The 13,490-nt window shown below is 43.2% G+C and overlaps 1 protein-coding gene across 7 annotated transcripts in view; it reads right to left on the bottom strand.

Annotated features, from left to right (window-relative positions):
• Nucleotides 1-13,490, bottom strand: part of CREB5 (cAMP responsive element binding protein 5) — a 392,310-nt gene that overhangs the window by 237,287 nt on the left and 141,533 nt on the right. For all 7 annotated transcript variants that reach the window (XM_079152559.1, XM_079152564.1, XM_079152560.1 and 4 more), the window contains one exon: nt 3,649-3,821. In XM_079152559.1, the coding sequence (XP_079008685.1) occupies nt 3,649-3,821 (173 nt within the window). The remainder of the gene's footprint in view (nt 1-3,648; nt 3,822-13,490) is intronic.

Here is a 13,490-nt window from a genome sequence, read left to right as displayed (position 1 = left end):
CACTCCAGATTATCTTCATTGTACTCCCAAAGAATTACTGAGCATGAATTAAAACACTCTTTTAGGAAAGCTGGGATCTATTAAGATTGTAGCCACCTTCTCAACTAATCATTGGCTCCTACAAAAACGTCTCATGTGATAAGAGCCCCAGAGACAGGGAGAGAGAGAGAGAGAATTTCCACTACCCTTACCTGCTCATCGCCATTTTTCCCAGGCTCTGCTGACTTGATCCTGAATTAATGAGCCTGTTACATGATATCTAATAAAAATGACTGGAGAGAGATACTGTTTGGAATCTGCCACGTACTTGGTTCAAGGCTGAATTGATTTCATCTTTATTAACACATGCTTATTTTCTGTCTCTCTTGTCTCCACACAGCCCATGGCTCACTTTCCCCCCCCCCCCATCTGGGAAACTTATCTTCTAAAATTCTACCATCCGTCAGCCAAAGACACTGTTCCCGACAGAGCGTCTGCCAGTTTGACTGAGCACAAGTAGTCACTAGTTTGGGGATGCCTCCCACACTCCCTAGAGCCGTGTGTTTTTCTAGCCTGCCTAACCACACAAGTGCAATTTGGGATATTTATACTTACCTCCAGTTTCTATTGAGATAATAGCACTACTTTTACAGAATGTAGCACAGGGCATAGGAAAGGTCACTATGGGATTGGATAGGAGTCGCATATTTTATTTATCTACCTACTATTAACGTTATTTCTTCATTTTTTTTTTTTTTGCGTCTTCGCTCATTTTAGTATGCTCTGGCTCAATGCCTGCTCAAAAAGCATAAAAGTCAAATGATTCCAAGGATGTGTACCCTTTGACCCCAAAGCTTTCCCTGGTAACTGGCACCACTTCCATTTTTCAGTCCTTTATGTTAATATCACTCCCAATACATTTAAGCCTCTAAGCTTAAATTTTACAGCATGAAAAGCGGAAGACAGAGAAGAGCAAAAGTAGGGTGGCCACAGAAGCCGAGCACTGGTGGAAGGGAAAGAAAGATGGGGATCAGGAGCCAGGCAGTCCCCCTCCCACAAAGTTCCAGTCATGAACACACCCGCTGGCCACAGCACAAGAGCAGTGTGCGAGGGCACAGGTGGGTCCCAGCCTCTCTGGCTGGATGCAGCTTATGCGCTGAGCTTGAATGAAGACTTTCATTGCTGTTTGCTGTTTTTGTTGGCCAGTAGCCATGGCAAACATTTGCAGGTGGCTTGGCCAGATTTTGACACTTAAATATTTGAGGTTGTGATAAAAATCAGAATATGACTACAATATGGTTCTGTGCAGCCACACACAAGTGCGTGCATACACACACACACACACACACACACACACACACACATACACACGAGAAGAATAAAAAAAGCTATCTGCAATTTCAAATGCTCATTTAAAGACAGAGTCTCCAGAGGGAACTCATGTTTTAAAATAAGTACTCATTTCCTCTTTGCTGAGAGAAATAAAAGAGTCAACCAACCCCAAATGTTACCACCTAGAGTTTCATACTGAACCCACTGGTGAGATGGGCTGGGCTGTTTCTCCTTGAGCCCCACGATCATCCGGGCAAGGTTTTGGATGGGTCACACGGAGAAAAATGGAAATGACAGGATGTGTGGGTTTGAATCAACATAGTAAGCCCAACAGGGAAGAATCTGAAGAAAAGAAATAGCCTCCCTCCAGCTTGGCAATGAGACAGAGTCCTAAAAGTGACAATTATCTCCTAGAACACACCAGGAAAGATATACGACACCCCAAGATAGGGATGAAATGGGAAGAAGGAGTGCGTCAGGAGGTCACCCGTAGCAAAGGGACACCCCCATCCATCCAGGCAGAGTGACACCGCCTACGAATGTCACCCAAATGTACAGTCCTGCGCCAGCTGGGTAAATGACTGACAGAGTCAACACCCATCTAAAAATTTAGTGCTAACCCTTAAAAGACTGTTTCATAAAAACCAGTGCTGTACTAACAATGGCAGAACACTAAGGGCCTCCAAGAGGGTGGTTGGTGAGGGCAGAGGCGGGCAGGCAGGAGAGCTCCAGGGGGGAAGGAATGCTGTAAAACTGCTAGTAAACTCCAGCACATTTTATGTTTTCTTTTTCCCCCTTGAAAGAAAAATAAAATAATTATAATTAGCTAGCCTAACTGTGAATTGTCTGCCCAGAGCCAGGCCCCCTGGAGTGCAGGTGTCCCTTGAGTTTTGGATGCTGTTGCTAATCAATCGGTTCCATCCTTTCAGTACATAATGGGATCTTGCATTAGATAATGACAACATTTTTCTCTCATAGTCATTGAGGAAAAAAAAAAAAAAAAAAAAGAAATCTTTAACAGATACTTGTTCATTTAGCACTGAATTCTTTAAATAAAACCAAAGTTCCGAAAGGCCAGATTAATTTTCCCTTTCTTCAGTGGGAGACCAAATGTGTCCATGGCAAACTCATAGAAGGTTTCAGAACATATCCTGATATGCCCAGAAACATGAGTTCCAAGATACCCATTCTAGAGCATTCTGAGAGCAGTGAGCCAGTGCTATCCCCTGTGCTCACTGTTAATCTGGGATCTACTACAACATTAAGAGTGGCAGAGACACTACTACAACATTAAAAGAGGGGTGTCACAATGACAAATTGTGGGGAAACTTGTAAATGTTTTCAAAAATCACCATATCCAATAGTCAACAGAAAATTCAAACTGAACACTGATGTGCGTACCAACACAGCAAGCTCCTCTTCCTGTTTTAAGGAGATACTTCTGGGAACAGAGAGCAACCAGTTGTCAACATCGAGCGATGCACATTTATCATAGCTCTTTGGCTTAAGTTATTACCTTTTCTTCCTAAGAACCCAATGTGCTCTTAAATCTTTTATTTCATCTTTACTCTTGTGAGGTTGGAAAGAACAGACTCCATCCTCATTCTGGAGATAAGGAAGCTGGGTCAGAGATTCTGCATTTCTCAGAAACTTCCAGGTAATGCCCAAGATGCTGATCATGAGACCACACTGTGTAGCAAGCCAGGGCTGGAACTGGACAGTGATACTGAGAACTGAGAGCAGTTTCTGTCACATGACAAGGTGTCTGGGATTCAATGATGGGACACTTCTACCAATTTATCCTCAATGGTTCAGGGTTGTCTTTTTAATAAATGAGAGGGAGAGGGCCTGCTTTGTTTTGTTTGTTCTGGATATGAGCATGGGCCAGCGTAGAGGAGAAAGATTTAATAAGGAGGTATTAACAAGGAAGGAAGAAGGATCAGGAGAAGGTGAACTGTGGGAATAGCCAGGCAGCACAAGTACCCAGGAAGGGAGGCGTGCTCTCTGCCGGGAGGAGGCTGGGCAGGGGACTTCCCTCCACCATCCTCCAGCACACATCCTGAGCTCTCTGCTCTGGTCTCCATAACACCCTGCAACTGTACCTGCAACCATTTTCAAGTTTACAAATCTTGAAGAAATGAGGACAGAGAGAGGCTTGCTTTCCCCTTCCAGGATCAAAACAGCCTCCACCAAACAGGCTCCCTTCTTTCATCAAAAGCATCACTCTGAATTCTCAGTAATATTACATCAGCCAGGAAAACCAACCAATCTGAGCACCGAATTAAGGAGAAAGTCCAGAACATTCTAAGACCAGAGACAGCCAAGGGGTCTCCTTACCCGATCTGGCGGTTGGTAGAAGGCGCCTGTGTGATGACAGAGCTGGACTGGGGCGATGGCATGGCTTGCTGAATCACAACGCTGGTGTCATGGTTGGGCATCCGGGTGCTGCCAAGCTGGTGAGCTCCAGGCCCCGTCATGGCCCCACCAACTGTATTATGCATCGGGATATTCTGCCCAGAGAAGTCAGAGGAGAAAGGTCAGAGGGAGGCAGTGTTTCTTTCTACTCCCAAGCTCTCAAAGGCCAAAATTGGGAATCTGGTCATGTCAACTAAATAGAGTTATGGCTTCTGGCAAGCATTGGGCCCATTCATCTTGTTATAACTTACAGCTACGAGGAGATGAAAAATAACCACTCGGTCTTAGAGTAGAGCACAAAGGGAAATGCCCCAAAGTTGGCTTATCACTCTGCCGCCATCCTGATGCGAGGTTTACATCAGGGATATTTAGTGCTTAGCTTCTCTGACTCAGTATGATATACGCTGCACTTGAAAGCGATTCTGCAGTAAGTGCATAATACATGATTTAGCGAATTTGGTTCTGCATCCTACTTTGAATGACAAGCACACTGGCTTATTTCTTGGCTTTCAGTCCTATACGAGTGGCCAACTAGATTTTTTCTTTTCTTTTCCAGGAAACTATAACTTTTCCAAATCATTATCTGAGTACTCAACAATCAGTAAAATGAAGATGGATGATTCGAATAGCTGACAGGGCATCAAGGATCCATGACAAGAGGAACAGTCACAACATTCTTTACTTCCATCCACTCAACTACAACAATTGTATGGAATGCTGGAATTGAGTACAGGGACTGCTTGTGTCTTTACTTGTCCACTGTTATTTCCTCTAGAATGTCGTGTGAATAAACTAGTGAAAGGACAAATGACACACCTGAGTCCCTCCAGGGGTGTGTAGCATCATGCATTTATTTCTGATGACTGGAATGGAAGCTTTTTGGTTTAAAATTCAAGCATCAACTATAACATTCAAGGTAAAAATGGGTTGAAAAGGCAGGAGCTGGAAGGTGAGAAAGAAATTCAGAATCCAATAAAGAAAAAACAGAGTGCACAGCCAACCTAAGGAACAGGGAAGGGAAATGAGAAGACTTCTGTGGCCAGCCAGGGACAGCCTAGAAGGGGAGAGAAATTCCAGAGGTCAGCTGGACAAAGGGTTGAGGATGGGAGGGGGAAAAAAATGGAGTGTCGCTAGCAATTTGCTCGAGAAAAAATATATATCTGTCTACGCTTTGGCATTAGCAAAGAAAAAATAAATGTTACCCAGGAGAACTAGAAGTGGTTCTTTGAAGTTCTTCTGCAAAGAACAGGATTTCCTGCACGACGTGTTAAATGATGGTGACAACATATAAGGGACCGAGGTGGTTGTGTCCATCACACGGCACCTTTCCCAGGTTCTGATTTCTAAATCCTGACCACACAGTTTGTCAAGAGTCCAGTTGGAACCTGGGCACCTGGCGCAGACTGTGAGCTGATTGTGTTGTCGCAGGATCCCAAAGGCTTATGTATATACACACACGGTCCAAGGGCCCCTCTTCCATACTGGAAAGTTCTTCTGACATGGGAAAACACTGTGGTTGGGTAAAGCAAGATGAAAGGAAGTGGTGATTTGTGCCAGGGTGGCTGTGCAGGCAGGTGTTACACTCTATTTCTTTGTATAGGATCGAGAGATTTAGAAAATCAGACTTAAAATAATAATAATCATAGAAATAGTGGTTTTTATTTGTTTTAATTGAACCTTACCAAAAGTATTTCCCCAGTCTTAATGAGATCTGGATGAGGTGAACAATGATGGGGATCATATTTTCCATTGTTTACATCCTCAAAAACACTCAATTTTTTCACCTGCATTGTCAATAACAATTCTGAAGCATAGAAGGATTCTCTGCGTCTCCTTCTAGAATTATTTCTACTGATCTATGCAACCAGAGGTTATCAATAAGGCTATGCAATTTAATTTTTAAAAATCTCAATTTAAACAGACAAAGAAGAACATATATGAAACCTCTTTGAGTTACCCGGGACCCCTCTTCTCAGTCATCTCCACGTGAAAGTCCCAAGTCCTACACATTTAAACAAAGCAACCCTCATCTCTGTCTATCCTTCCTCCCTCCTTCCACCAACCTATACTTAACCTTTCCTGGTAGACAGTGCATGAACTGGACTCCCCCAGTCCTTCTGGCCTCTCTTCCTCCTCCTTCCTACACTACCCTCGCAGAGACGAGTCTGAAACTCAAATCTGATGACATCACACGCCGCTCCCACGATGGTCCCTCACCTCAAGCCCCTGGATGGCTATGGCGGGGAGTTGGAAGGTACAGACAGCACTCTCTGTGTGACTTCCAAGGCCCATGTGGGACCCTTCCTTCCTCCCTGGCTCATCAGACACCACCTTCTCTCTGGTTCTCAGTATTTCATCCCACCTTTCTGGATTTCTCCTGCCCTTCTTCTGACTTCATTCCATTTCAGCACCAGGTCTTGGAATAGGGCTGTTTTTCTGACATGGTAGCTTTTTCTCTGACTCTACCTTCAACTCTCAGACTGAGCCTCACCTCATGTACAGAAGCCTTCCCTGACCTCCCCAGTGATAAGCACTACTTCCTCTTCCTTTGTAGGACATTTTACAAGTTTACCATTAGTTTCAATTATCTGATTAGTAGCCATTTCTCCCCTTGTCTGTAAGTACAATGAGATAGGGAACTGGATTTGAATTATCTCCCTGTATCTCCATTGCCTTAGTCAGTGCCTGGCTTATCATGGCAATGAACGAACGATAACCTTCCTGGAAAATTCAGGAGGATGAAATCTTACATTTTTATACCTGTTTCAATTTGGGGGAGTGCTAACATCCTGTCTATTTACCTTGTAATCTGGAAGTGTGCTGAGTTCTAGATATCAAGGCACTTGTTCAATTATGGGCAGGAGAAATGGAGAAGAATAGGATTAAGAAGAAAGCCATACAAGCTGGGCTGGCAGCACATGTCTTTAGTATCAATGACTCAGGAGGCTGAGGCATGAGGATCACAAGTTTGAGGCCAGTCTTGCAATTTAGTGAGACCCTCAGCAACTTAACAAAACCCTGTCTCAGAATTAAAAAAAAAAAAAAAAATGAAAAGGACTGGGCATACAGCTCAGGAGGATAGCAACCCTGGGTTTAATCCCCAGTACAAAATAAAAAGGAGAGGAGGAGGAGAAGAAGAAGGTCACATAGTGTGTATATTGAAAGGTTGGAAAGTAAAGTCTTTGAAAAAATATTAAATGAGACCTGAAAGATGCCGATGCCAAGAAGTGAGCGTCTAATCTTTGAACACTTTCACATAAATGACTAACAATAATGCTTTTACATACACCACAAAAAGTCTTGCTTAAAAATTGACTTTAGGGTTGGGGATATAGCTCAGTTGGTACAAGCACATGGCCCTGGGTTCAATCCCCAGTACCGCCAAAAAAAAAAAAATGACTTTATACCAAACATAAAAAACTTGGTTTGGTTTCCTTGAAGGAAAGATGCTTAATAACACACTTCTCCCGCACAAAAAAAGCTTAATAATCTTTTCTGAGAGTCACTGAAAATAATAAAAATTAATGTCTAGGAATATATATTCCACATTCACATTCACCAATTTTAATGAAAAATTTATCAACACATACCAATTGTACATATTAATGGGGTTCAGCATATTTTCATACATGTGGATAGTGTACACTGATGAAATTCAACTTCCCCACCAACATTTTAGAAAATCTCTGTCGCTGAGATTTCCACCGGAGATGGGAAAGCTCCTGAAAGTCATCTTCTAACCCTTAAATAATCTTTCTTCCTCACACATAAAACTTGCAAATTCTTCAGTCTCCTTTCCCCAGACCCAGAAAGCAATTCCAAAACATTTTGGAAAAATAATCTGGCAAAAGCATTATCATTCCATGTTCAGAGTAGGTGATTTTATGTCTTTAAGCATTACATAGTAACTCAAACATGAAATTATTTTCTAAGTTCACATTGTCCCAGTTATAGATTCAAAACCTGTCTTCATTGATAAAAGAATAGCATTTTTACCTCCAGATAAATATCGGATTTAAAAAATACAAGCAATGAGTATGTCTTACAGAGTCATTTTGGATAGGGCAGGTGGGTAGATGTGAAGTTGGTGAAATGATGTCATCGAGCAGATGACACTGGGTGGATGTCCATATGCAGAGGAGGATCCAAGTGCTCCTCGAAGCTCAGCCTTTGGCCTTTTCTTGTTCAACACTTTTATCAACAGCTTGGATGAAGATGTGAAAATCATGCCTGTCAAATCTGCAGTTGACACAAAGTTGGGAAGCATGGCTAATGTTCTGGAGAGCAGAATCAGGTTTTCCTGGAGCCAAATGTGTGATCTGGCCTCGAAAAATGCTAACATAAATCTAAGATTGTTTTAGAAGAAGTAAAACGTCCAGATCAAGGGAAGTAATTATTCCACTGTAGAGTACATTGGGCTGACCACATTTGGCCACCACATTTTAAGAGGGAAATTGACAAATGGGGGTGGGTGGGTAATGAAAGCAAGTAAGGCATCCAAAATGCATGGCAGGAAGAACGGTAGAAGGATCAGGGAATATTTAGTCTGAAGAGAAGACTCTGAGGGTCAAACTAAAAGCCTTCAAATATTTGTGGGATTAGACACAGTCTGTATTGCTCCAGAGGGCATAATTTCAAAAAGTGGAATCATCATGATAAAAGTCAATAATAACTACAATTTGAGTACCCATTTTTAAGCAGGCACTATGATAGATTCTTTATAAATTGCATCTCTAATCTTCACAATGGTGCTATGAGATAGGCATTATTGTCTTCATTTGACAAGGAGTAAAAGAGTAAAACTCCTCACCATCACCAATACCAGGCCACTAACCTCTGGCTATCTTCGCTCCTAATGGGACAATGCTTCAAAGACTCGAATCTGATCTTCTGCCAGAATAAATTTATTACCATGTAGAGATATCCAAAGGCAAAACAAGATGTTTTGTAAAGTACTGATCTTCCTGGCACTGGAGCAAATCCAGGACTAGTGGTCATCTGTCAGGGATGTCACCAATAGGATTCTTGCATCAGAAGGAAGATGGTACCAGATGACCTCCAAGGTCTCTCCTGTGGCTACAAGTCTCTCATTCATGATGCATAGTTCATATCATAGTTCACATGGTTCCAAATGATTAGGAATGTGTAATAATTTTGAAAATATACTAGCCTGGGAGTTAGGAGTTCTCTTCTAGTCAAGTCTCTCTTCCCCTCCTGGTAGGCATGGAACCTGGGTAAGTCACTCAGACTCTCCAAGCTCAGTAGCCTTGTCATTAAAAAAGGAGGATGTGGACCACATGGTGTCCATGATCTTTTCCAGCTCAGATACTACGTAAGTCTCTTCTGTTACATTTTATGAGACATTAAACATCCAAACAGACTTTTTAGACTGTGATTCATGGGCTTACAAACTTTGATTTTTCTCTACAGCCATAAGATTTTGTAGAAGGGAACCTTCCGAAAATTATAGCTTTCTGCCAGGCCCAAGGGCTTCCGATTCAATTCACAAAAGGGATCTAACCAAAGGTGTGATCAATCAGCAACCAAAGGTAGTACTCTAAAAGAAACAATCTTCACCTGAACTTCTCCCTCTATGGTAGAAATTCCTCAGCACACCCTTTGACTTCCTCCCTTAACATCCTGTGGTACTTTGCTCTCCATTCATCTGTTCTGAGACATAAAGGGTGTGAATGGGACGAGAACCAGGAGAATAATGAGTCTTGATTGCATGCTCAGTGAGCTTCAGGTAGAGTGTAATTGTCTTTCTGCATGCATGGGCTTGGAATACAATATGCAAAAAACAATGTGGTGTATATGAATGTACATCCGTGTTCTTAAAAATAACTATAATTTCAGGGTGTGGTAATGAAGGACCAGAGAAGTGGGCCACAATTGAAAGTGAAGGTTGGAGCATACAAGTGAATGGAGGTTGATTCATATAAGGTCCCAAAATACTATCTTCAAATCTATATTCCATCCAACTGCTGAGGTGTGGAGACTTTATGGGTTTCTCCATAAAGAGCCAGGGTCATCCCGACACACATTTACAAGTGGAGTTGCACAATTTTGGAGTTGTCTGCATCTTAATGGTGCCCGGGGAAGGTAGGAAGACTTTCAGAACTTCTCAGTTGTAAACACCCATGAACTGCATCCAAAAGACGTGCAAGACACTAGCAGAATAGCAAAGGTTCCAATGCACCAGAAAGTGCCAAGCTTTCAGGAGGTGCAGGAAGGATGCTAAAGGGTCTTGACTCTTCCTTTTGGTGTTCTCAAGAGCAGTGAAAGTATTTGGGGGTCTTAGGAAGAGGGCAAGCTGCTCATGCCCCTGGTATAGTGAGGTATTAGAGGAGACATGGAGTAGACAGCACCAGGAACACACAGGACACTTAACTCTTTCCATGATGTTCCCCTCAGCAAGTCACATGGGACAAGATGAATGACACAGGGTATGAAGCCATCTCAGACAAACGCTGCAGGAGCAGGCGGAGAGCACAGGGTACTGAGAAAACTCCAGCATTGATTACATGCATTGAAGTTTTGCTTTTTCAGACTTTGTGACATATTCCTGGAGAATTCTAAGAGGTGCCATGGTACAAAAGGAAAACATGGGCACTGGAATCTGCCAGATGGAGGTTCAAGTTCACATCAGCTCCATATCATCAGGGGCATGTTATTTAAGTTCTCTGAGCCATACCTTCCTCATCTCCAAATCAGAGATAATCATCTAACGGGCAAGATTGTGGTCAGGATCATGTGAAATGACAGATGTTCCTGCACAGCATTTGACAGCAATTATGCATGTCTTTCCTTTTAGTGAAGTTCAGGATGCGAAGCTCTAAGAGGAAAGTACATTTTGGTGGCTATTTCCCAAGGAATATGAATTGAAAAAATATTAATAATGGCTAAGACTTATGCATCCTTACTGTATAACAGAAAACTCATTTAAACCTTATTGTTGGTCCAAGACCTAGGGATGGTGGTTATTCCCATTTTACAGATGAGTCAGAAAGAGGTTAAGTGACCTTTCTCATAATCACATAGCTAATAAGTAGAGTAACTCAGATGCAGGCAATTTGACTTCAGAGCTCTTAACCAACTTCAGAAGCAGGAAGCTATACTGCCTCGACAGTCTTGAGGCAAAAATATTTCCTTGAGGAAGGTGACGTGGCAAAAAACACAGTCTGCCTGCAAGCCATACGACAGACATTCAAAGAAGTGATCAATAAATACTGGCACACGATCCGGGACTTTCAGCATATTGGTCACACCCCCTAATATCAATCAGCGTCTTTGCCACCACCTTCACACCTGGAAAAGCCTGAGCATACACCATTAATTCATTTCAGAATGATTGAGTAGTGTTCTGTTTGAAGAGCAGGTTGCCTACAAAGGTGACACCCCTGGACAGAGGGAAGGTGCTTCAGTGGGTGAAGGGTGGCTTGCACACCACTGAAGTGATCCTCAATGGCCTCAGCCCCTCACCCACTGCCAGAAGCAGACAGCCCCTGAAGGAAGAGCCAGCCTGGAGTCTGTAGGACACTAACAAGCAGATCCATCCACTGGTTTGTGTTCTCCTCCGATCCCTGGACCTGTGTCATCTTTTCTAATACTGGGGTGGAGGCAACCGAGCCCTGAAAGCATCCTGTGAGCATTTTATAGCTATTCATTTAACACTGTAGTAAAATACTCAAGACAATAAATGTCTTTTCAGGTGCCACCCTTAACTGTGAGAAACAGTTTCCAGGCGACTCTCAAAGATTCTGCCCCTTCCTTTCCGGATTCTCAAAGCCTGGGCCGAGACTCAATCTTTCTGTCCTCATCCTCCCCCCTTTATTATCGGAGTTGCTTTTGCTGAATATAATCACACGGTGTTACGGTTTAGATATGGTTCAAGTGTGTCCTCCAGGGGTTCACAGGTTGAAATTTAATCCCCATTTGAGGTGTTAAAAGGTGGAAACTTAATCCACTCTGGTGTTTAGAGTGGGGCCTTTGGGAGGCGATTAGGATTTGATAAGGTCATCAGGGTGGGGCTCCCATGATTGAATCCTGGTGGCTTAATAAGAAAAGGGAGAGAGACCAGAGAATCTAGGCACACACACGCCCTGACTCTCAGCCCACAATGCCCCACACCACCTCCAGACTCTGTCAGCAAGAAGCCATCACCAGATGTGGTTCTTTCACCTTGAACCTCCAGAAGCATGAGCCAAAATAAACCTCTTTTTTCATATAACTCGCCAGTCTGTAGTAGTGTGTTATTCACATTTAAAAAAAAAAAAAAATGAATACCTATGGTTAAAAGGAAAGAAACAACTGTACTGTATTCTGGTTACTAGAATTCAAGGTGCGTCAAGGTGTGGTTGATGTCCCTACAGATACCCTGGACCTTAGAGATTAGTCTCGTCCACTAGAAATGATTGAAGTGCACTCACTGCTCACTGGTAAGTTCTCTCATTTCTCAGCTCCTCCAGAATGCTGCAGATTCCATCATGGTCCTGGTTTCCTGAAACACTTCTGCCCACCCACTGCCTCCTGCTGATGTCCCCAAGCCTTTCACAAGCTGGCCCCCACCAACCTTTGCAATATCATCTGGCAACCCCTGCCCCCTCCTCGTACCACTCACACACAAAGTCTTGATGCTTCCTGGAAATTAGGCCTCCATTTCACCTCTGCACATAATATTTCATGTTCTGGTTCAATTCATTCTCAAGAACCAGCTCCAATGCCCCCTCCTCTATGGAGCTGTCCACCACTTCTTCGGGCCTGCCTCATCTTTCCCTGCTCTGGGATCCCACCCAACCTGTCTACACCCTGTAGAGCTTGACTTATCTTCATGAGCGCTTCCTTCCAGAAGGAGTGTGCACTTCACCTGAAAGCAGCCAGCGCCTGCCTCTGTGCCATGCCCTTGGAGGATACCTGACGCATTCAGTTATTCAGCGACTGAGTGAGTGGTGTGTGATCCTGAGCAAGTGTGTAGTCTCTCTCTGATTCAGTTTTCTCATTGCTGAACAGGGGCAGCTCTATTCTGCAAGGCTTGTGTAAAGATGAAATTAGGTGTTACAACACTTACCGCCATGTTGGAGACTTATGTGTCCATTAAATGTCGGTCACCATTATTACAGCTGTTTGTGTTCTTATCATCCTCACTCCCAGTGCGAGCACCAGCTCTCCCCTGGGTAGAATCAATTAACTACTCCTCTGTCCGCTACTGTATTCTACCACCCTTCTTTCAAAGCTCTTAGACCACCTTGTATATTTACTTATTTTTTAGATGAGTTTTGCTCCCTTTTGCTGTGTAAGATTTGACGCAGGGATGCGGGACTTCAGATTATTGTCTTCAGGGCCTAATACAGGGCCAGTGCCATACATGTTTGCTAAGTGAATACATAGAAAAGAGCAATTAATGTCCTGGAAAGAAAAGACAGAAATAGTAAACACTCTGTTTGCTGCAGTTACCCACAGCTTAGAGGGAATACAGAAAGTTAGGGAAAAAAGCAGATGAAAAGCCTAAGACCCCGAGAAGCACCTTCATACAAACACGCCAGAAACAAATGCTTCACCTAGAGGGAACTGCATATATTCTGAAGGGCAAAGGGATAGTCCCATTCCACCATCGAGCATGTGATCTTGCTTAACTGCTCCAGTCTGTCCATCGTGCCTTCAGGGTTCCCACATCTGTCTTATCTTCTTTGCTATCTCACTTGTTCCAGAGGTTTATCGACTCCTGTCATGATCTCCAGAGGTTTATTGCCTCCTTTTGTGATTGT

This window comes from Sciurus vulgaris, assembly GCF_902686455.1.
Source record: "Sciurus vulgaris genome assembly, chromosome: 8".
Taxonomy (NCBI): domain Eukaryota; kingdom Metazoa; phylum Chordata; class Mammalia; order Rodentia; family Sciuridae; genus Sciurus; species Sciurus vulgaris.
Note: the sequence above shows the minus strand (reverse complement) of the source record. Positions and strands in the feature narration are given on the sequence as shown.